Here is a 24746-nt window from a genome sequence, read left to right on the forward strand (position 1 = left end):
CCAGATGTGTAGCAGCCACCTGGCTGATGCACGGTGGTATGGACCATGTGTAGCAGCCACCTGGCTGATGCACGGCGGTATGGAGCAGATGTGTAGCAGCCACCTGGCTGATGCACGGTGGTATGGATCATGTGTAGCAGCCACCTGGCTGATGCACGGTGGTATGGACCAGATGTGTAGCAGCCACCTGGCTGATGCACGGTGGTATGGACCAGATGTGTAGCAGCCACCTGGCTGATGCACGGTGGTATGGACCAGATGTGTAGCAGCCACCTGGCTGATGCACGGCGGTATGGAGCAGATGTGTAGCAGCCACCTGGCTGATGCACGGCGGTATGGAGCAGATGTGTAGCAGCCACCTGGCTGATGCACGGTGGTATGGAGCAGAACTCTCACCACACATCCACACAGTGGAGAGTTGAGGACTGAATGTGCCAATTAGATATGGAGGGATGATTAGGTGGCCATGATGGAAGGAAGGCCTGTGTGGGAATTTAGCCAGGTTACTGGGGTTACACCCCCCAGGGCACCGGCCACCGGGGTTACACCCCCCAGGGCACCAGGGCACCGGGGTTACACCCCCCAGGGCACCGGGGTTACACCCCCCAGGGCACCGGGGTTACACCCCCCAGGGCACCGGGGTTACACCCCCCAGGGTACCAGGGTTACACCCCCCAGGGCATCGGAGTTACACCCCCCAGGGCACCGGAGTTACACCACCCAGGGCACCGGGGTTACACCCCCCAGGGCACCATTACACCCCCCAGGGCACTGGGGTTACACCCCCCAGGGCACCAGGGTTACACCCCCCAGGGCATCGGAGTTACACCCCCCAGGGCACCGGAGTTACACCCCCCAGGGCACCGGGGTTACACCCCTACTCTGGCAAAGAGTGCCGATGGGATATTTAATGACCACAGAGAGTCAGGACATCGGTTCTACCATCCGAAGGACGGTGCTCACTCACAGGACAGAGTCCCTGTCTCTGCCCTGGGGCATTGGGGATGGAGATATTATTCATGAGAGCAGAGGGAAGAGCACCTCCTACTGGTCCTCCAACATCACTTCCAGCACTATGGTCTCCCATCCAAGGACTGATCACAGTCGGACCTGCTTAGCTTCCCCAGCAAGCCAGCGATTTATTGCAGAAGCCACGATGCCAGCTCAGAGGAATAGGGCCACATTATTTCAGTTCAAGTCAGAAATCTGAGATTAAAATCAGAATTCTAAATGAATTCTCAGATTAACTCAGAGAGGGGGCACAGTGGCGCAGCGGTAGCGCTGTCGCCTCTCAGCAAGAAGGTCCTGTCGATTCCCGCCTGGGACGCTGTGGGCGATGAGGGTGTGTCCCCAATGTCCATGGGCTCATCAAAAGTGCCTTTCTGTGTGGAGTTTGCATGTTTCCTCCAGATAGGAACCCCCTGCTAAAAAACATGGAAGAAGAAAGAAAAAAAATCCCTCTCCCCTCCGACAGGCATGATGTGTCCCTGTGTCTCCCTGCTCGTGCTGCTCCTCCCTCTGGCCTTGGCTCAGACCTACCACTGGGGCCCCTGCCCCAGCCCCAAGATCCAGCCCAGCTTCAACCTGAAGCAGGTGACACACACACACATGCACACACGCACACACACACACACACACACACACACACACACACATGCACGCATGCACGCACGCACGCACGCACGCACACACACACACACACACACACACAGACAGACAGACACGTGCGCACACACACAAACACACACATATGGACCAATTATCATATCACTGTATTTTCAGGTGGAATGGCGATAAATTATATATATATCTTGGTATTTTCTACAAAGTAAAGCAATAGAGAGCCAAAGTGAAACGTCACTTCCTGTTTTCTCCTTGTACCAGCGCTGCGAAAAATATGAATGGCGGTGGACGGAGAATAAGGTTACTTTTTTGATCACGTTTGAATTGTGCCACGGGGTGCCAACGCTAATTTTATCAATTTTGTCAATTTAAAACATAACTTTGCATGTCAAGAAAGTCACAGTTTGTCTTCAAACTGAAATGTAGGGGTTAGTTTCGTATAAAAACTACATACTGTAGCTTGTGGAAGCTCGTGGCATGTCGCCGGTCTTCAGCTTTGCCGGTAGAGAAAGTGACATCACTTAGCCGACAGTGTATAGTCCTTCTGATTTATAACTTTGGCGATAAACTGTGACTTTCTTGACATGCAAATTTACGTTTTAAATTGACAAAATTAGCGTTGGCCCCCCCGTGGCACAATTCAAACGGGATCAAAAAAGTAACCTTATTCTCCGTCCACCGCCATTCATATTTTTCGCAGTGCTGGTACAGGGAGAAAGCAGGAAGTACCTCAATATTGATTATTGCAACAATATTGGAGCTTTCACAAAAATATTTACACAATGAGATTTTTTATAGATAATCATCAGTAATGTGGATATATTTACTAAGAACAGTTCAGTTCAGAAAATGACATCACTTTGGCATATCACAATATTACAATATCCAAAATCTAAGACAATATCAATCTCATATCACAATATCGATATAATATCAATATATTGCCCAGCCCGAGACTGAAGCACACAGGACTAACCAGACCTGTCTCCTGCCTCAGTACCTGGGTAGGTGGTATGAGATCGAGAAGCTTCCCGCCTCCTTCGAGAGAGGGAAGTGCATCGAGGCCAACTACGACTTCAGGAGCGACGGGACCATCCGGGTGCTCAACTCCCAGCTCTAGTGAGTACTGGCTGATTTTAACTCCCAGTTCTAGTGAGTACTGGCTGATTTTAACTCACAGTTCTAGTGAGTACTGGCTGATTTTAACTCACAGTTCTAGTGAGTACTGGCTGATTTTAACTCCCAGTTCTAGTGAGTACTGGCTGATTTTAACTCACAGCTCTAGTGAGTACTGGCTGATTTTAACTCCCAGTTCTAGTGAGTACTGGCTGATTTTAACTCACAGTTCTAGTGAGTACTGGCTGATTTGAACTCACAGCTCTAGTGAGTACTGGCTGATTTTAACTCACAGTTCTAGTGAGTACTGGCTGATTTTAACTCACAGTTCTAGTGAGTACTGGCTGATTTTAACTCCCAGTTCTAGTGAGTACTGGCTGATTTTAACTCCCAGCTCTAGTGAGTACTGGCTGATTTTAACTCACAGTTCTAGTGAGTACTGGCTGATTTTAACTCCCAGCTCTAGTGAGTAGGCTACTGGCTGATTTTAACTCACAGTTCTAGTGAGTACTGGCTGATTTTACTCCCAGCTCTAGTGAGTACTGGCTGATTTTAACTCCCAGCTCTAGTGAGTACTGGCTGATTTTAACTCCCAGTTCTAGTGAGTACTGGCTGATTTGAACTCCCAGCTCTAGTGAGTACTGGCTGATTTTAACTCACAGTTCTAGTGAGTACTGGCTGATTTGAACTCACAGCTCTAGTGAGTACTGGCTGATTTGAACTCCCAGCTCTAGTGAGTACTGGCTGATTTTAACTCACAGTTCTAGTGAGTACTGGCTGATTTTAACTCCCAGTTCTAGTGAGTACTGGCTGATTTTAACTCCCAGTTCTAGTGAGTACTGGCTGATTTTAACTCACAGTTCTAGTGAGTACTGGCTGATTTTAACTCACAGTTCTAGTGAGTACTGGCTGATTTTAACTCACAGTTCTAGTGAGTACTGGCTGATTTTAACTCACAGTTCTAGTGAGTACTGGATGTATCAACTCCCAGCTCTAGTGAGTAGTAGTGGCTGATTTTTGGTGTTGAGAATCTTTGCCGAGTCCTGAAAGACTAAACTGCCCACGATCAAAGCCTTTAGTTGTGTCTCTGTCCACAGTCTCACTCCAAACCAACTCGTCAAATACTGACGTTTGGTCAGGACTGGGAAGCCAACTCCTTTTTCGCCATTCTTTGACGCCACGAGACCGTAGCCAACAACTTGTGTTGTGGTTACAACTTATGGTTAAATAAGAAAAACGCCAATTTCAAATTTCAATGTGGCCTACAGTTGAAATGTACTTTGAAAGCTGTGTCTTGAACCCCGGTCGCATACGCCCATCCCCCACATTTTTTTAATCTCATTGTCACAGTTGAGTCCCGTGGCGTGGATGTCAACCCTGCACCTTGAAAAATGGGCATCCAGTGTGTTGCTCTGTCTCATGTTTCTCTCTCTCTCTCTTTCTCTCTCTGTGTGTCTGTCTGTGTGTGTGTGTGTGTGTGTGTGTGTGTGTGTGTGTGTGTGTGTGTGTGTGTGTGTGTGTGTGTGTGTGTGTGTGTGTGTGTGTGTGTGTGTGTGTGTGTGTGTGTGTGTGTGTGTGTGTGTGTGTGTGTGTGTGTGTGTGTCAGTAAGGACAAGGTGAGGACAGCAGAGGGGACAGGAGTGGTTGAAGACCCGAGAGAAGCAGCCAAACTGGGAGTCAGCTTTTCCTACTGTAAGACTCTTCTTCTGATGCTGCTAGTAGGCTACACTCCTGCTCATTATTGTATTGAGTTCTGAGTCCAAATTTAACAGGAGATGCTGATGATGATGATGATATGGAGTTAGTTAATAATCAAGCCTGTTTCCAAAGTACTGTAGGTAGGCTGCTATACATTTGTGTATACAGCTTTTACACATATCAATTGCAGGTTGAATTACCAATGACAAAAATAGAAAGTTGTTTTTAGTATTAGTAGCACTATAAATCAATTGTATACCTACTTTTTAAACACCAGTAAGAGATAATAAAATAATTGTATAGTACAAAATACAGTATGATATAAAATTAACACAAAAATACAAAGTAAAAACACACAAAAAAATCATAGAAAAGAGTCTTTTACATGAATCCTCATTATTTTGTGGATATATATATTTTTTTATATATATATTCATCGTCATCCACATAGTGTTCTCTGCAGTCATCAGTGAGCTAATCTGAGCCTGGTTAGAGTCGACATATTTACTGAATGAATGAGGACGCCACGCCTGACAGCACTGCACACTCACTGTTTGCATCATTTATTGTCACTTGAGAGGGAAATGCATGACCCTGAGTCTCTCTCTAGTCACTCCCTACAGCAGTGGTTCCCAAACTTAGGGTCGCGACCCTAAGTGGGGTCACCTGGAATTCAAATAGGGTCGCCTGAAATGTCATTTTTATTTTTATTTTTTACACCACACACAATTTAATATTACTGGCGGTGATTAGGGTTACTTGTGATTTTTGTTTTGTTTTGTTTTTAGTTTAAAGTGATAATCTCTAAGATTTCAGTTTTGTTCTCTTGGGTGACACCTATGGCGGTGGGTGGTAATTGCAGGTGAGATCCAAACAGTGTAATGACACATGTCACTATATACTGCAAAGGCTTCATCCAAATGGATTCTGAGAATAAAGTCAGAATTCTGAGATTAAAGTCGGAATTCTGAGATTAAAGACAGAATTCTGAGATTAAAGTCGGAAGTCTGAGATTAAAGACAGAATTCGAATTTACTGTCAGAATTTTTGGAAAAAAAAAATCAGAATTTTTAGATTAAAGTCAGAATTCTCAGATTAAAGTCAGAATTCGGCAGGGAAAAAGAAGCATATGTGACATCACTGACGATGTCACTGATGATATTATCGATGGTCTACCAGAATTTGAAATGTCTCTGGTCCCTAGATTTTTGTGACATCAAAATAGGGTCACAAGCCAAAAAAGTTTGGGAACCCCTGCCCTACGATCTGCACTGGATCCTGACCACAGACTACTCCAGCCTGTCTCTCTCCAGTCACTCCCTATAGTCTGTACTGGATCCTGACCACAGACTACTCCAGCCTGTCTCTCTCCAGTCACTCCCTATAGTCTGTACTGGATCCTGACCACAGACTACTCCAGCCTGCTCTCTCCAGTCACTCCCTATAGTCTGTACTGGATCCTGACCACAGACTACTCCAGCCTGTCTCTCTCCAGTCACTCCCTATAGTCTGTACTGGATCCTGACCACAGACTACTCCAGCCTGTCTCTCTCCAGTCACTCCCTATAGTCTGTACTGGATCCTGACCACAGACTACTCCAGCCTGTCTCTCTCCAGTCACTCCCTATGGTCTGTACTGGATCCTGACCACAGACTACTCCAGCCTGTCTCTCTCCAGTCACTCCCTATAGTCTGTACTGGATCCTGACCACAGACTACTCCAGCCTGTCTCTCTCCAGTCACTCCCTATAGTCTGTACTGGATCCTGACCACAGACTACTCCAGCCTGTCTCTCTCCAGTCACTCCCTATAGTCTGTACTGGATCCTGACCACAGACTACTCCAGTCTGTCTCTCCCAGTCACTCCCTACAATCTGCACTGGATCTTGACCACAGACTACTCCAGCCTGTCTCTCTCTCTCTCTCTCTCTCTCTCTCTCCCAGTCACTCCCTATAGTCCGTACTGGATCCTGACCACAGACTACTCCAGCCTGTCTCTCTCTCTCTCTCTCTCTCTCTCTCTCCCAGTCACTCCCTATAGTCCGTACTGGATCCTGACCACAGACTACTCCAGCCTGTCTCTCTTTCTCTCTGTCTCTCTCTCTCCCAGTCACTCCCTATAGTCCATACTGGATCCTGACCACAGACTACTCCAGCCTGTCTCTCTCTCTCTGTCTCTCTCTCTCTGTCTCTCTCCCAGTCACTCCCTACAGTCCGTACTGGATCCTGACCACAGACTACTCCAGTCTGTCTCTCTCCCAGTCACTCCCTACAATCTGCACTGGATCTTGACCACAGACTACTCCAGCCTGTCTCTCTCTCTCTCTCTCTCTCTCTCTCTCTCTCCCAGTCACTCCCTATAGTCCGTACTGGATCCTGACCACAGACTACTCCAGCCTGTCTCTCTCTCTCTCTCTCTCTCTCTCTCTCCCAGTCACTCCCTATAGTCCGTACTGGATCCTGACCACAGACTACTCCAGCCTGTCTCTCTCTCTCTCTCTCTCTCTCTCTCTCTCTCTCTCTCTCTCCCAGTCACTCCCTATAGTCCATACTGGATCCTGACCACAGACTACTCCAGCCTGTCTCTCTCTCTCTGTCTCTCTCCCTGTCTCTCTCCCAGTCACTCCCTACAGTCCGTACTGGATCCTGACCACAGACTACTCCAGCCTGTCGGTGGTGTACTCCTGTCACGACATCCTGCGCCTCTTCCATGTGGACTACGCCTGGATCCTGGGCCGCTCCCGCTTCCTGCCACCCCAGACGGTCCAGTACGCCAGGTGGCTGTTGGCCAGCGAGGGCATCGACCTGTTCAGGATGAAGGCCACCGACCAGACCGGCTGCAAGGACCACTAGAGCACTGCTTCTCAACCTGGGGTCTGGGGACCACCAGGGGTCCTTGAGGATGTTGTTCTTTGTTATCTCTCTAGCTACAATAAAAATAGTGGTGGAATTCTGGACAGAATCATGTCTAACAATAAAGAAATGTTCTCTGATTTGGGTTCAAGAGACAAAATCCCTGACCCTAATGTGGACTCATTTTGGGGTCCTTGAAATAAAAAGGGTTGGGAACTAGAGGAGGAACAAACCAGTTCAGTCTGCTGCATGGAAGCCTATAACCTTCAAGGGAGAAATATGGATTGACATTATTCGGGAATAATGTTATACTTCGTACATATCGATCAATATAATGTCTTTATATATTCTAATAGGACATGTTTCACTGTGTAAAAGTGTTTGTTGGATTATGGTGTGACCAGTTGCAATGAAATTCTTTTTTTGGTGATGGGAAGAACTTTTCTTTGTAAATTAAAGCTTTGTTCATATTGTAAGTCAGTAGTCAGAGGTGTGTTGAATTGTTAATTGGGGCCCTTCTTTGTTCAAAACCTCCAAACTAGACAACACAAACTACATCAAACAAAAGAACAGAACAAAAGTTGTACAGGTGAGGAGGGAGAGACACTGTGGTCTGAAGGCATTAAAGCCCAGGTGCACTCAATCCGCTTAACAACGACCTCAGCCACCAGGCTCCACCTGCAAGACAGAAACAGGAGAGTGGGAGGGTCGTCACAGTGGCGGTGCTGGGGTTGTGTTCCTCCTGTGAAGGAAATGAGAAGGATCACTGGCTTGATTATTCAAACTGGATCTCTGCTTCCCTCTGCTGGCAGTCTAGTGAAACAGCAGACGTGTTCAGCTATCTCACTGAAGACTGGGTAGCCCTCATTTTGAAGAGTTCCTTTCCACATCCATTTAGCAAAGGACAATCATAGTATATCTAAAATACAGGAGATTCAGTAAAGGACAAATAATGCCAGTCATTTTGAATAGGTTTCTTCAGTTGGGGGAAGGCAGACAGAGTAACACATGCAACATCGTCTCTTGCAGTCAGTCCTATTGGGTCACTCAAATAACAATCATAATCTGGTTATTAAGTGCACAGTGAGGTTGTGTGTGTGTGTGTGTGTGTGTGTGTGTGTGTGTGTGTGTGTGTGTGTGTGTCTGTGTGTGTGTGGGTGTGTGTGTGTGTGTGTGTGTGTGTGTGTGTGTGTGTGAGAGAGAGAGAGAAAAGTAATGAGTGAAATCAAATGTGTCAAGATTGGGGAACTTGGACTTCTCCATGCACTGACTTGGACAGTAACTTTGTGGAATCTACTGAATGTGTATTTGAGCTTTTACACACACAGCCTAATGCATTACAATACTACTACTAATAATAATAATGATGACTGACAAATGATGTGCTAAGACTTCTACACCAGGAAAATATATCCACATTCCTCACCTTCTAATTTATTCTCAGTGAAGCTCACATGTGTAACTTCTGTGTATTTTTCAACACACAACCCTGTGGGCAAGGCTTGGCTGAGCTGTGTGGGTCCACTGGGTCTTCCTCCAGCGAGCCCCTCACACCACTGCAGACCAGCAGATGAGCAGCAGCCTCTCCACACGGCTCCACAAACTATTCACAGGTAAAGAGCCGCACACATCCCAGTTGCTTGCGTGTCGTTGTAACCTTGCAGTATTATGGTCATCTCTCAAAAAGAGCTGTTGTATCACAGAGCGGATATCCTCACCATTGAGCATCAGGTGTATTGTGTTCCCTCAGGGCAAGATGAAGGGGCTGGTGTGGCTCGGTGTTCTCCTCTGTCTCATTGCCTGTCATCTCAGTGGTGAGTTTCTGTCTATAGATATCACTTTTTTTAAACTGTTAAATGAACTTTTTGGATAAAAAGTTGTGTTGTGGTAAGAATGTGATAAAGTTTAGTTTGTAGAGTGAAAACCTGAAAACATAAGTGAAATGATAAAACCTGGCATGATACATGCATGCACAAATGTTTATAACAAATAATTAGAAAACTGATTCCTCCAGATATGACAGCCCTGCATCCATAGAAGATTTGTTTTTGACCTCTGCATGTGTACAAAGAGCAGTCTGTGTGGTGAATTCCTTCTGGTTCAGACTGTGTGTGTGTGTGTGTGTGTGTGAGTGTGTGTGTGTGTGTGTGTGTGTGTGTGTGTGTGTGTGTGTGTGTGTGTGTGTGTGTGTGTGTGTGTGTGTGTGTGTGTGTGACTGTGTGTGTGTGTGTGTGTATGCGTGTGTGTGTGTGTGTGTGTGTGTGTGTGTGTGTGTGTGTGTGTGTGTGTGTGTGTGTGACTGTGTGTGTGTGTGTGTGTATGCGTGTGTGTGTGTGTGTGTGTGTGTGTGTGTGTGTGTGTGTGTGTGTGTGTTGTGCACGTGCGTGCGTGCATTTGTGCACTCACAAATAGTCAGCAATAATATTTGAGGAGGAAACAGGTATCCTGCATGGATTCCTCTGGGAGAAAGCTCAGTTTTCAGTTTTCCGGACCTGAATCCCGTCTTTGTACGAGGAAGGAACTGGAATGTTTGGGAATGTTAATTCTCTCTCTCTCTCCCTCCCCCCACCCCCCACCCCACCCCACAGAGGCCAGGATCATCGTCCCAGAAGGAGGTATCATACAAATAACTTCTTCTCCTTTTAGACATATTTTGCAACAGAAACCCCAGAAATGCCTTGCATCCGATTTTACTGCTGTGGAAATATTTAAATTCAAACACTCACTCACTCACTCACTCACTCACTCACTCACTCACTCACTCACTCACTCACTCATCCACCCAAATAGAACCTGTTTTTGTTTATCTCCACCAAAACCAAATAGAGGCTGGAGGTTGCACATTGCAGGCTCCATCTGGGCCCTTCTTGAACTAACTTCTTTCTCTCTCTCTAAAAAAAAACAAAAAAACTTACTAACTACTTACTAACTAAACTTTACCACTATTCCTTCAGAAGTTGTAGCTGTCATAGACTGTGTTGCATAGTTGATTGCTCTATTGCAGACAAAAATGTGTTATTGTAAGTCGCTTTGGATAAAAGCGTCTGCCAAATGACGTAATGTAATGTAATGTAATGAGGTGTCAGCCAATGCCAAAAATGGATGGATGGAAAAATGGATGAGCTGTTTATTTTTTCAGCAGCTGCAATGAACATGTTTCAGCATATAGGCTACTGTAGATATGTGAGAGATACAGCATTGATACAACAGCCTCCACCAATATTGAAGATGGTGGCATCCATCAAATGCTTCCTGGGTGGACATTTTGAGAGCCACAAGCATACAGACATGATAGTGTACACAGTGTACTGTAGCCTACAGCATACCATGGGTCATACAGACATGATAGTGTACACAGTGTACTGTAGCCTACAGCATACCATGGGTCATACAGACATGATAGTGTACACAGTGTACTGTAGCCTACAGCATACCATGGGTCATACAGACATGATAGTGTACACAGTGTACTGTAGCCTACAGCATACCATGGGTCATACAGACATGATAGTGTACACAGTGTACTGTAGCCTACAGCATACCATGGGTCATACAGACATGATAGTGTACACAGTGTACTGTAGCCTACAGCATACCATGGGTCATTTTGTCAAGACTTTTACCCCCCAAAACTTACAGTTTAAGGGAAAAATCCACTCTATGACAGGTTTTGCTGTCAGTCCCTCATCATAGAAGAGACAGAGAGACACATTTCCAACCCCAAAGTGGCCTCAATAGACCAGAATGCAGTTTTGAGTATGTTTTTCTTGACTGGAAAAACTGTCTTGCTCTTACTATGTTATCACTATCGCTCTTTCACCTACACATATCATTCACCTGTTCTCTAAGTGTGTTGAAAGGCATTCTGGAAACTTTAGGGAATACTGAAAGTAAAATGCAGGTTGAGGGAAATTGGGTTCACAGTGGAAGGCATTGATGATATCATCTGCTGTGTCTGCAGTACCGTATGATGAGCCACCAGCGGTCCCCTACTGGCCCTACTCCACCTCAGACTTCTGGCAGTACATCGAGTACTTCAGATCCATCGGAGCCTACAACCACATCAACGAGATGGCCCGAGCCTTCTTCGCCCACCAGCACCTCGGGGACACCCTGGGCTACGAGACTAACGAGGGACACGAACACTGAGGGGAGAGGGGAGGAGATGTGAGGAGGAGCAAGTGGGAGGAACCAGAGAGAGAATGATATTCAAATAAAATAAAGTGGGGGAGATCAGGAGAAAATAGAGACGTGGAGAGGAGAAGGGGACTTGAACTAAAAGAACACATTTAACATGAGGGAACATTTAATAAGGGGAAATATAAATGTTTTTCCCCCAAGTGTTATGTAGCGTTAGGCTATATGTTTTACTATAGCATATCCATTAATGGTTCAGTAGTAGTAGCAGCCAGGTAGTAAACATATTATGTCATGTGAATGTCATATAGGCTTATTACAATTTGTGTTCTTCATGTAATGTGCAAATAAATCAAATGTGGAATGTTTGTCTAAAGGATTTTTTCCACTACCATAACAACTGAATAGTATTTTCATGGAACAGATGTGTGAGAATAATTCATTATAAAATATTCCTGCATGTGAAAGCGGAACAATGGTGGAAGCAGGCCGTAGTCGAGAGGTCACGTCTGGAAGGAACGGACGAGTAAAACAAGACTTGGTTTGCGTGGCAGCTTTCAGAATCAGTGGCTTTTGGCATAATCTGATTTGTGACTGGATCTGAATGGTTAGTGACGGCTCAGATGAGGAGGACGGTATGGAGGGTTTGGAGATCAGTGCAGAGTGGCCTCAAATTGACAAAGGATGACAGAGGATTGTGAATAAACCGAGAAAAAACGAGTTAAAGCGGGGGCGGGATGGACGGGATGAGGGCAAGCCTGGCGAGGCAAGGCCAGTTGTCAAGAAAAAGCCTGTCATCGATAGGGTGGAAGAGTTTAAAGTAATCCTTAAATTTAAGGAGGGAAATAAGATAGCATCTGTTAGCCCAATGACTTTGACAAATGCATTGAAGAAGGCTGTAGGGGGGCAGATAGAGATGGCAAAGGTACTACAGGATGGAGAAAGCAATGAGTATAACATCGCTGTGTAAGAAAGAAGTAGCTGAGAAAAAGATGGTTGGGGAATGGAGAGGAGCTAGGGGAGTGATATCAGTGATCCCCATTGGAGAAAATCTGGAAGAACTGAAGAAAAATATGAAAGGAGGAGGGGTAGTCTCAGGAGTTAAACGCCTGCAAGCTTTTAGAAATGGAGAGAAAGGTGACTGAGTCAGTGCTGATACATTTTGAGAATGATGTGCTTCCTGTGAAAGTGATGGTAGGATACATGAGCTTTTATGTGAGAGAGTATGTTCCTCCTCCGGTCAGGTGTTTTAAATGCCAGAGATATGGACATACTGCTAATGTATTTAGAGGGAGACAAAGGTGCGGGAGGTGTGGAGGAGAACATGCATATGGATGAGGTTGGGATTAAATGTAACTGTGGAGGGAGCCATACAGCAGCTTATGGTGGGTGTGCAGTGAGGAAACCGGTGGAGATTTAACAAGTGAAGTCAGAACATAAAGTAACGTATGCAGCAGAGGCAGTAAGGATGTACAAAAGTGAAAAGAGAGGAAGGAGTCAGTCAAAGTCAGCCCAGTAATCAGAATGTCCAAAGCAAGAATGAAGCAAGAGCAGGATCAGGACAGGAGCATAACTGCAATTCAGGAATACTAAAGGATAAGATAGTGGTATTTCTAGCATATGTCATCAATGTCACAATCGATAATGAAGATAATAGTTGCAGCCCTAAATCACTTTAGGCATGATTGTGTTCACTTTAAACGAGTAGACAGAGCAGTCCCAGTAGAGAGGCTGGATTTTAGTTCTCCACCCACCCCACAGAATTCATAACCCTGACAAGCATGCACCAAAACCTTCCAGCAGCCAAGGCCAGTATATAAACAAGTGACATTTTACTCAAAAAAATCTTTATTACAAAATATAAACATTAAAAATACATTAAAACTCTTGTGACTGAAGGTCTTTGGCGCCGCCGTCACCATTAGGCATCTTTTTGGTCTTCTTGGGCAGGAGGGTGGCCTGGATGTTGGGCAGCACGCCTCCTTCAGAGATGGTGACCCCGGCCAGCAGCTTGTTGAGCTCCTCATCATTCCTGATGGCCAGCAGGAGGTGACGAGGGCTGATGCGTGACCGCTTGTTGTCTCGGCAGGCGTTCCCAGCCAGCTCCAGGATCTCTGCCGAAAGGTACTCCAGGATGGCTGCCAGGTACACCGCAGCACCAGTGCCCACTCTGTGGGCATAGTTGCCCTTCCTCAGTAGCCGGTGGATACGGCCCACTGGGAAGATCAGCCCTGCTCTGGAGGACTTTGACATGTGGGTCGTCTTGGCCTTGGGCGCAGAGGCTTTCTTACCACGGCCAGACATCTTCAGTCTGAGGGGGAAGAGAAAGGCTGTAGTCAGAACAGACTACTACACAGCAGTGAACAGCAAACACCACAGCAGGGAACAGCAAACACCAAACATGGTGGCACACACCTGTAGAGATCACCATCTTGTGGCATTTGGGCGGACTGCCTCCACGTAGGCCTACCTAATGTATTTAGCAGTGATGTGAAGTGCAGCTTGTTCGCAGTTATGCATCATTGGAATCCTTGCTTTCATTACCGTCACACACGTGCATTGTCAAAACTTGCTGAGCTGGTTTTAAATGATCATTGAGGGCTGTATTGTAAACTGCCTAGTATACAGACTAGCAGTAGGTACTGATCTGGCCAAAATGTAGTACACCACTGTTTAAGTGACTTCAGCTCTGTGGCCTATAGCGACCCAATAGTACACAGGTTTCCATTGCAACCAGCTGTAGCTGAAGTGTAGACTTTAAGGTTACAAAAGGTTACAATGCCAACATGGCTGAAGAAAGACTGGAGTCAGGCGGTAGTAGCTATAGGACATAATACATAATATCCAACACCACCTTAAAATAGGTATTGTGTCAACCAATCCAAGAATATTAAATAAAGACACAATCAAGAATATTAAATAAAGATACGAGTATCAATATAACAATAAAGGTTTATAGTCCCTAAATTATCAAAACCTTCAGAAAATTATATCACCACTCACCAGTATAAATATTTTCTAGCTCTTTCAAGGACAGAGAACAGCTGAACATTCTGTCTCCTCCAGCCTGCTGCTTTATATGAGGCATGTTAATGACCTGATTGGTCACACCTGACCGGAGGCAGGTAGTAATGACCTGATTGGTCACATCTGATCTCAGTTAATTAACAGGCTGTCTGGCTCCTCTGCTGCATGAAGTCTTTCAATGTTTGCCTGGAGTTACCTACTTCTACAAATAATAAATAATGTTTATATGATCAGGTAAATTAGTTGTGGAGCTCTTAATTGTGATTGCAGTGGTTTCCATTATCCTCCCATTACATTTGAAAGAAATTGCACATCAACTTCCGAAAGCTGCACTCTCTCTCTCTCTCTCTCTCTCTCTCTCTCTCTCTCTCTCTCTCTCTCTCTCTCTCTCTCTCTCTCTCTCTCTATGTCTAAATCTCACATTGTATTTTGAGCTTACTTTGTAGCACAAGTGTGCAGAAAGGCATGGACATTAACACTAGTTAGAATCAGAATAGCTTTATTGATCCCTGAGGGTAAATTGAGTCATGCTACAGTTGCTCGCACTCAGGGAGGGAAAAATATAAATATCAAACATATAAGAGGCATAGGAATATACCATAACAATGAAATAGAAGTTACTTAACCAGAACAAACATGAAATAGCAAATAATATAATTATTTTAATGATCCCAAACACCATTTCACTGAGCAGCTATACTCTGCAACTCATTAGCACAGTATTCATATATGAATTGGCTTTACTTAGACTACTGTACATTCATTACTGTAATCCCCATTGCTGCTACTATTGTATACTATACTATACCACTTTACACCCACATACCTTGGTGGCGCCCCCTGTTGAAACCCAATCACCCCTACTAAACTGTGCTTGGATTTTGTTTTTGGCAGCAAGAAGAGAAGTTTTGGATAATATAATAAACTCAAATTAAGTTTAGTGGAGTAGCCTAAGTTTAATGTACATTTGAGGACAGAAGAGGATAGACAAAGATACTCTAAAGACTATATACAATGTCAGGCCTTATTACAGTTTTCTCTATAGATTTATATTCATCTCAACTAATCCCCATGCTTTCAAAACCAAAAACAACAGTTCCACTCCATTGCATGCTGCTTTTTTCTTTCTTTTTTCTCCTCTTTTATTTTCTTTTTCAGATAAAACAACTTAAAACTACACATATTTATTAGGTCATATGCTGCCTCATTCATGCTGGAATAGCCTATTTTTTCTTTTCTACAATCTGATTTGATTCTATTTGCTTATTTATTTTTGTCCCTGATTTGTTGATGGAATGATTTCATTTACAGCATGGCAAAAACGCCGGTTTCACTTTTTTCTTTAATAATATGTCATATTTCACAGTTTCACATAAACTGTAAAAGGTTTGTTGATTTGTTTGCACTAATAAAAGCTGCAAATGTATCAGTGTGCCCCAGTCCCTCCTTTGTTTCCTGGAAGTTTGTCGATTTACATCTGTGCAACACAGTGGAGAGCGCTGATAAAGATGATCAACCACAACTTGCTTCAAAATAAACCATAAACAAGTTTTGCTGTTACAAGCAATGACTTTATGACATTATAAACCATCCCACTTGGCAGCAGAGATTGGAAAAGTTCCTTTTGAAAAGCAGGCCTGTGCACACTCTCACGGCTGCACCGCCCACACGTGGAAACCGCGCATGTGACTTGGGGAAGTAAGGAAGGACGACTTGTCCTGCATTAGCAGGCCCAATGTTGTGTGGTGTGGAGATTTCAATGCACACAGCACAATATGGGGTGAACAAGAAGATATAAATGGGGAAGTTTTAGAAGAGCTAATGGATGAGAAGGAATTGGTGTGTTTAAATGATGGGTCGGCTACAAGGGTGAATTTGGTAAAGGGCAAATAACCTGCAATAGATCTCACTTTGGTATCACAAGCTATGGCTGGAAACACTAATTGGGAAGTATATAAAGGAAGCACTGGTAGTGATCACTATCCGATATTCATTAGTATAGCAGGAGAAAGGGAAATAGAACAGGATGAGAGAGAAGGGAGGTGGAAGTTAGAAGTAGCAGATTGGGAGAAATATAGAATGTTAACTGATGGGAAATTAAAGCAAGTAAATTTAGACCAGGATATTGATGATCTCAATACAGAAATAAGCAGTATTATCATAGAAGCAGCGAAAGGTGTGATACCAAAAAGAAACAGTAGTAAAAGGAAAAAGATAGTTCCATGGTGGACGCAAGAATGTACTGATGCAATTAAAAATAGAAATAAGGCATTTAACGTATTGAAGAAAACACATAATTTTCAGAATTTAATTGAATATAAAAGAAAGCAGACAATAGTTAGGAATATAATAAAGTTAAAAAGAGATTTTTGGAGGTTTTGTGATTCATTAGGGAGGACCACGCTGTTAGAGCGAATATGGGGTATGATTAAAAAAAATTCTGGTAATGGATATCCTATAATGAAAGATGGAGGAAATATAATAGAAGGTAAGGATAAAGCCGAATTATTGTCAAAGAACTTTGTTAAGGTACATAGTAATGCGAATCTGAGTGATGAGGAAAAGAGACAGAGAGAGAGAGAACAATTGCCAAAAATATAGAGGCAGTGCACGATGACAATGAGTATGAACTGTGGAGGGAGCCATACAGCAGCTTATGGTGGGTGTGCAGTGAGGAAACAGGAGGTGGAGATTAACAAGTGAAGTCAGAACATAAAGTAACGTATGCAGCAGAGGCAGTAAGGATGTACAAAAGTGAAAGAAGAGAGGAAGGAGTCAGTCAAAGTCAGCCCAGTAGTCAGAATGTCCAAAGCAAGAATGAAGCAAGAGCAGGATCAGGACAGGAGCATAACTGCAATTCAGGAATACTAAAGGATAAGATAGTGGTATTTCTAGCATATGTCATCAATTGTTGGGAGCAAATAAAAAGCAAAACAGAAGGAATCAAAATGGTAGTAAGGGGAGCAAAGGCATTCCTATATATGAAAGAGTTAACATGGGAAAAGGTGCAAGCAGAGCTAAGTAAAGGAGAAGGATCTGTAAAGGCTACTTCTCACCATACATGGTAATACTACAATGGAACGCAAGAAGCCTGATAGCAAATGGACAGGAATTTAAACGATATATTAACAAGTTAAAAAGGAAACCAGATCTCATATGCATTCAAGAAACATGGCTCAAACCTCATTTGGATTTAATTATAAAAGGGTACACAACTATACGAAGGGATAGATGTAGTGGTAATGGGGGAGGGTGTGCAGTATTTATCAAAGAAGGCATAAATTATAGACTGTTAGTGACAATACAAGAATTGCAACAAATAGTTATTGAAGTATGGATTAGGAAAGAGTTGGAAGGTAATACATTTTTATAACCCATGCAAAAGGCTAGATAAAGTAAAACTAGAAGCAGTATTAGAAAGTTGGAGGGGTAATGTCAGAGCCAGATTAACACCCCACACGTCTTGTGGACAAGACATTTGAGGACGTCATCTTTGGGAAACGGACATAAAAAAGATTTGATATTTTATAGACCACACAACGAATTATCAAGAAAATCGACACAATCGATGAAGATAATAGTTGCAGCCCTAAATCACTTTAGGCATAATTGTGTTCACTTTAAACGAGTAGACCGAGCAGTCCCAGTAGAGAGGCTGGATTTTAGTCGTCCACCCACCCCACAGAATTCATAACCCTGACAAGCATGCACCAAAACCTTCCAGCAGCCAAGGCCAGTATATAAACAAGTGACATTTTACTCAAAAAAATCTTTATTACAAAACATAAACATTAAAAATTCAGTCACATTAAAACTCTTGTGACTGAAGGTCTTCGGCGCCGCCGTCACCATTAGGCATCTTTTTGGTCTTCTTGGGCAGGAGGGCGGCCTGGATGTTGGGCAGCACGCCTCCTTCAGAGATGGCGACCCCGGCCAGCAGCTTGTTGAGCTCCTCGTCGTTCCTGATGGCCAGCAGGAGGTGACGAGGGCCAATGCGTGACCGCTTGTTGTCTCGGCAGGCGTTCCCAGCCAGCTCCAGGATCTCTGCCGAAAGGTACTCCAGGATGGCTGCCAGGTACACTGCAGCACCAGTGCCCACTCTCTGGGCATAGTTGCCCTTCCTCAGTAGCCGGTGGAGACGGCCCACTGGGAAGGTCAGCCCTGCTCTGGAGGACTTTGACATGTGGGTCGTCTTGGCCTTGGGCGCAGAGATTTTCTTACCACGGCCAGACATCTTCAGTCTGAGGGGGAAGAGAAAGGCTGTAGTCAGAACAGACAACACAGCAGGGAACAGCAAACACCACAGCAGGGAACAGCAAACACCACAACATGGTGGCACACACCTGTAGAGATCACCATCTTGTGGCATTTGGGCGGACTGCCTCCACGTAGGCCTACCTAATGTATTTAGCAGTGATGTGAAGTGCAGCTTGTTCTCAGTTCTGTATCATTGGAATCCTTGCTTCCATTACCGTCACACACGTGCATTGTCAAAACTTGCTGAGCTGGTTTTAAATTATCATTGAGGGCTGTATTGGAAACTGCCTACTATACAGACTAGCAGTAGGTACTGATCTGGCCAAAATGTAGTACACCACTGTTGTTAAGTGACTTCAGCTCTGTGCCCTATAGTGACCCAATAGTACACAGGTTTCCATTGCAACCAGCTGTAGCTGAAGTGTAGACTTTAAGGTTACAATGCCAACATGGCTGAAGAAAGACTGGAGTCAGGCGGTAATAGCTATAGGACATAATACATAATATCCAACACCACCTTAAAATAGGTATTGTGTCAACCAATCCAAGAATATTAAATAAAGACACAATCAAGAATATTAAATAAAGATACAAGTCTATCAATATAACAATAAAGGTTTATAGTCCCTAAATTATCAAAACCTTCAGAAAATTATATCACCACTCACCAGTATAAATATGTTCTAGCTCTTTCAAGGACAGAGAACAGCTGAACATTCTGTCTCCTCCAGCCTGCTGCTTTATATGAGGCATGTTAATGACCTGATTGGTCACACCTGACCGGAGACAGGTAGTAATGACCTGATTGGTCACATCTGATCTCAGTTAATTAACAGGCTGTCTGGCTCCTCTGCTGCATGAAGTCTTTCAATGTTTGCCTGGAGTTACCTACTTCTACAAATAATAAATAATGTTTATATGATCAGGTAAATTAGTTGTGGAGCTCTTAATTGTGATTGCAGTGGTTTCCATTATCCTCCCATTACATTTGAAAGAAATTGCACATCAACTTCCGAAAGCTGCACTCTCTCTCTCTCTCTCTCTCGCTCTCTCTCACTCTATGTCTAAATCTCATATTGTATTTTGAGCTTACTTTGTAGCACAAGTGTGCAGAAAGGCATGGACATTAACACTAGTTAGAATCAGAATAGCTTTATTGATCCCTGAGGGTAAATTGAGTCATGCGTTGCTCGCACTCAGGGAGGGAAAAATATAAACATCAAACATATAAGAGGCATAGGAATATACCACAAGACGATGAAATAGAAGTTACTTAACCAGAACAAACATGAAATAGCAAATAATATAATTATTTTTGTTGAGTTAAACTCAGGATCTTCCACATTCAACACTGCACCAGCTCAAAAAACTACACTTCCCAAAATGCAGCAGCAAAATGGCCGCTCATTACCAGATTGAGAGCACCTGAAGAGGAGTGGAGGATCTCAGTCATACATTCAAACAAACAGACAGCAACCAGAAGCACCAAGCTCTACTCAGAGTTTAATTCTTTTTCGTGCCTTTTGTGCACTGGGGCCACGCCTGTGGAATCTGCTCCCAGGATCCATCCGGGCCTCGGACTCCCTTGCAGCCTTCAAAAGCAGCCTAAAGACCCACCTTTTTCACGCTGCGTTCGACTAGGGCCTGTTTTTAAATTCCTCTATTTAAGTGTTTTTATTTTTCTTATTTTTTTATTGTTATTTTTATTCTGTGTACTTTCTCTTGTGAAGCACCTTGGGATGTCAGTTTTGATTTGAAAGTGTGCTATACAAATACAATTCATTATTATTATTTTATTTTAATTCCAAAGACGCCAATGGTCGGTGAATATGTTTGCCAGACCCATGGGGTCGGCCTACAGAAGGCTTTGTCGGTCGGTCTGTCGGTGGGTCTGTCGGTGGGTCTGTCGGTCTGTCCCTCTTTTCCTCCCTGGAGGTACACAGGGGGACCGTGCAAGAGTCATCCAGGCTGGGATGCACTATTGGCGGATAGATTGAGCGGGATGAGAGCCTCCTTTTATGGAGCTTTTTTCCATTTTTTCCCATTTTTCGTGTGGTGCTCCAGGACGGACCCCCATCATGGCGCAGAGGTATGCCCGGCCTCGGTGGCCCCCTCCCGGGTTGGGAGGGGGGTCTACCCCCCCCCCCCCCCCACCCAAATTTTTTTTTTTTTTTTTTACTTTTTTTTCCGCTCTATCATGCAGAGGTTCGTCCCGGCCTCGGTGGCCCCCTCCCGGGTTGGGAGGGGGTCTACTTCCCCCCCCCCACCCAATTTTTTTTTTTTTTTTAACTTTTTTTTCCCCGCTCTATCATGCAGAGAGGTTGGTCCCGGCCTCGGTGGCCCCCATCCCGGGTTGGGAGGGGGGGTCGACCTACCACCCCCCCCCCCACCCATTTTTTTTCCTTTTGCCAACCAGGGGGTCGGCCTACAGGAGGCTTTGTCGGTCTGTCGGTCTGTCCCTCTTTTCCCCAATTTGTTCCTTCTGGGTCTGGCAGAACCAGGTCTCCTGGTCTTGTTTACATTCCTGTTGTTTTAAAATGCTGCTTAAATGTTTGATGCAATGCTGCTTAATTTATTTGTTAAATTGCTAAAGTTCAAATGGAAGGAACCATTGCATTGCAGCACTGATTTCATTTTTGTGTTTGCATCTTTGAATTCATATTGTGTTTTAGTTTAATAAGTTAAAAGCATAAGTTAAAAGTATAAATTACGAAAGAATAACACAAAGTAAAAAAAAAAATGTGGACATGAATGTTATTAAAGGTTTAAAAGACGTGGTGAAAAAGAGCCGATCTACAAGCTTGTAGATCAGCTATTTTTCCTTATTTTTCTTTATCCCATTTAAATGGCTTGAATGGTTAATTCATTTAATGTTTAAATTAAAATGTTGGCATTAATTAATTTGACATTAATTTACATTAATAATTTAATTTAAATGGTGACAATGTATTTTTTGTCTAAGGACATGTAATTGAAGAAAGAACATTTATTGTTTGAAAACATATTTGTAAAATAGCAATGTTGTTAACCTTATTTTCTCTGTCTTTGAAGGTTTTCAACCTGATTATCACCCAACCAATGAAGCCAACCAACCTTGAAACACAGTTGGAAAATAAAACTTGATTGAGTTGGAAATCTTCAGTTGTCCCGTGTGTCCTTTGGATTAAAACTAGAGAGAGACTTGACAATTTTAATGATCCCAAACACCATTTCACTGAGCAGCTATACTCTGCAACTCATTAGCACAGTATTCATATATGAATTGGCTTTACTTAGACTACTCATTACTGTAATCCCCATTGCTGCTACTTTGTATACTGTAACGGCACAGGCGAGGCCTGGTCGCGAACCCGGGTCTCCAGCTTACAAGCCCAACACGTTAACCATCAAGCTAAAGGGACAATCCCTTTAGCTTAGGCTCACGTGCTTGCTCTTATCCTTAGCGACCCAGGATCGCTACACTACCTCCTCCTGTGGGAAGCGCAGCCCCTGCGCTTCAGCTTACTCCCTGCCTTACCAGCTTGGTGCAGCAACTGGCGGACGCTTTCAGCTCCCTCACGCATCCCATCCGGGCTGCCTTCCGATGACCGCGCGGCCAACCCATCCCACTTCTGACACCAATGTAACGGCACAGGCGAGGCCTGGCCGCGAACCCGGGTCTCCAGCTTACAAGCCCAACACGTTAACCATCAAGCTAAAGGGACAATCCCTTTAGCTTAGGCTCACGTGCTTGCTCTTATCCTTAGCGACCCAGGATCGCTACAATACTATACTATACTACTTTACACCCACATACCTTGGTGGCGCCCCCTGTTGAAACCCAATCACCCCTACTAAACTGTGCTTGGATTTTGTTTTTGGCAGCAAGAAGAGAAGTTAATATATATAATATATATAAGTTAATATATGGATAATATAATAAACTCAAATTAAGTTTAGTGGAGTAGCCTAAGTTTAATGTACATTTGAGGACAGAAGAGGATAGACAAAGATACTCTAAAGACTATATTCTTAGCTCTTACAATGTCAGGCCTTATTACAGTTTTCTCTATAGATTTATATTCATCCCAACTAATCCCCATGCTTTCAAAACCAAAAACAACAGTTCCACTCCATTGCATGCTGCTTTTTTCTTTCTTTTTTCTCCTCTTTTATTTTCTTTTTCAGATAAAACTGAACTTAAAACTACCCATTTATTAGGTCATATGCTGCCTTATTCATGCTGGAATAGCCTATTTTTTCTTTTCTACAATCTGATTTGATTCTATTTGCTTATTTATTTTTGTCCCTGATTTGTTGATGGAATGATTTCATTTACAGCATGGCAAAAACGCCGGTTTCACTTTTTTCTTTAAGATGTCATATTTCACAGTTTCCTCCTCCCTCGTCTCACCAGGTCTAGGACCTGTGCGCTGCACCAGACTCCCCCGCTCCAAACATCTCATTCCGACGTGATGGTAGCTTGGTGGATACCATGCAGTACCAGTAATTGGTGGCACTGCAGACTCCACTTGCGGCTTGAATGGCCCTCCTAAAAGGCCTGTCGTGGATCTTACTTGGGCAACTCATATTGGTAAAATTGTGGATAAATGTAAAAAAGTATTGAATATTGTTAGATGTTTGAGGGGCAGGGATTGGGGGGCATGTAGGTTTTCTTTGAAAACTGTGTATAGTGGATTAATTAGGGCTGCTATAGACTATGGATGTATCATTACATTACATTACATTACATTACATTACGTCATTTGGCAGACACTTTTATCCAAAGCGACTTACAATAACACATTTTTTGTCAGCAATAGAGCAATCAACTATGGAGCACAGTCTATGACAACTACAACTTCTGAAGGAACAGTGGTACAAGTTTAGGTTAGTGGTACAAGTTTAGGTTAGGTTTTTTTTTTTTTTTTTTTTTTTTTGATAAAGAAAGAGAGAGAACGAAGTTAGATCAAGAAGTATCATTTATCAGTCTGCGTCAAAAACATTACTTAAGAAATTAGATACAGTGCAATATCAGGCTTTGAGACTCTGTTGTGGTGCCATTAAAACAACCCCAGTTGCAGCTCTATAGATGGAAATGAATGAAAAACCATTGGAAATCAGAAGAAATCAGTTAGCAATAGTATATTGGGCAAACCTTAAGGGCTATAAGGGGAATCATCCTACACAAAAAGTATTGCAGCCATGTGGACAATTGGAAAGGTAGTTAATGAGATAGGGGATATAGTGGTAAGCCCCACTGTACCATACTCAGGTGTTCCACCGTGGTTATTTGAGGAGGTTGTGGTTGACTTGAAATTACTGGAACTAAGTAGGAAGAAAGATGGGGAAAAGATAGGTAGGTACCAAGTTAACAGTTATTTAGAAGGGCAGTATGCAGATTATCTTAAAATATACACAGATGCATCAAAGACAACAAGTATTAGAGTGGGGGTGGCATTTATAAGTCCAGAATTAAATGTAATGGTAAATAAAAGAGTGACTGACAAATTATCAGTATAGAGGCTACAGGGGAATTGTTGGCTATTCTTTTAGCATTGGGTAGAATTGGGTAGAATAAAATAAACCAGGTATTGTTTTAGTAGAGTCAGACTCCACTAGTGCATTAGTAAGTATCAAGAATGTACAGTCGGAGGGAAGATTGGATATTGTACTGGAAATATCTCAGGCAATTTACAGAGTCAGTAAAGCAGGAACAACTGTGAAATGTATTTGGATCCCAGCACATATAGGGGTGGAGGGTAATGAACTGGCAGATAAGTATGCAAAAGATGCAACTAATAATACAGAAGTAAATATGGTAGTAAGTTATAGTAGGCAGAAGTTATAGTCAAAGGAGAAATGAAAAAGAAATGGCAGGAGGAGTGGAATAAAGAAACTAAAGGTAGGCATTATTACAATATCCAAAAGACAGTAGAAAAATGTAGAGATATAAGAACTAAAAAAAAGGAAGATATATCAAGGATGAGATTTGGGCACACTGGGCTTAACAGTACACTTAAGATCACGGAAAAGCATGAGACTGGTATGTATGA

General features: G+C 43.4%; 2 protein-coding genes and 2 pseudogenes across 5 annotated transcripts; 2 read left to right on the plus strand and 2 right to left on the minus strand.

The window, feature by feature from the left end:
* Positions 1 to 1476: 1476 nt before the first annotated feature.
* Positions 1477 to 7290, plus strand: apodb (apolipoprotein Db; the record flags this gene model as incomplete). Its single annotated transcript, XM_083631882.1, has 4 exons — positions 1477 to 1593; positions 2621 to 2742; positions 4346 to 4431; positions 7058 to 7290. 4 exons carry the CDS (start codon positions 1477 to 1479, stop codon positions 7288 to 7290), a joined length of 558 nt encoding a protein of 185 aa, XP_083488008.1.
* A 1498-nt stretch (positions 7291 to 8788) lies between these two features.
* On the plus strand, positions 8789 to 11798 carry otos (otospiralin). 2 transcript variants are annotated; one of them, XM_083632380.1, is made up of 4 exons: positions 8789 to 8903; positions 9041 to 9104; positions 9879 to 9905; positions 11252 to 11798. In XM_083632380.1, the coding sequence occupies exons 2-4, from the start codon at positions 9047 to 9049 to the stop codon at positions 11437 to 11439; spliced, it is 273 nt and encodes a 90-aa protein (XP_083488506.1). In that variant the 5' UTR covers positions 8789 to 8903; positions 9041 to 9046; the 3' UTR covers positions 11440 to 11798. The 2 variants fall into 2 exon arrangements, with proteins under 2 accessions (XP_083488506.1, XP_083488507.1); XM_083632381.1 differs by having other exon boundaries at positions 8847 to 8903; positions 9022 to 9104.
* A 1507-nt stretch (positions 11799 to 13305) lies between these two features.
* On the minus strand, positions 13306 to 13731 carry LOC310797049 (histone H2A pseudogene; annotated as a pseudogene). The gene has a single exon. The product of its transcript is annotated as a histone H2A pseudogene (transcript).
* A 4531-nt stretch (positions 13732 to 18262) lies between these two features.
* Positions 18263 to 18688, minus strand: LOC310771136 (histone H2A pseudogene; annotated as a pseudogene). Its single transcript has one exon. The product of its transcript is annotated as a histone H2A pseudogene (transcript).
* Between the last annotated feature and the right edge of the window lie 6058 nt (positions 18689 to 24746).

This window comes from Poromitra crassiceps, assembly GCF_964638095.1.
Source record: "Poromitra crassiceps genome assembly, chromosome: 2".
In the NCBI taxonomy this organism is placed as follows: domain Eukaryota; kingdom Metazoa; phylum Chordata; class Actinopteri; order Beryciformes; family Melamphaidae; genus Poromitra; species Poromitra crassiceps.

Coding starts and splice junctions, on each gene's coding strand:
- otos (XM_083632380.1), top strand. CDS start 9,047: ATGAAGGGGCTGGTGTGGCTCGGTGTTCTCCTCTGTCTCATTGCCTGT. Junction 9,105..9,878: donor CATTGCCTGTCATCTCAGTG/GTGAGTTTCTGT, acceptor CCCACCCCACAG/AGGCCAGGATCATCGTCCCA. Junction 9,906..11,251: donor GATCATCGTCCCAGAAGGAG/GTATCATACAAA, acceptor CTGTGTCTGCAG/TACCGTATGATGAGCCACCA.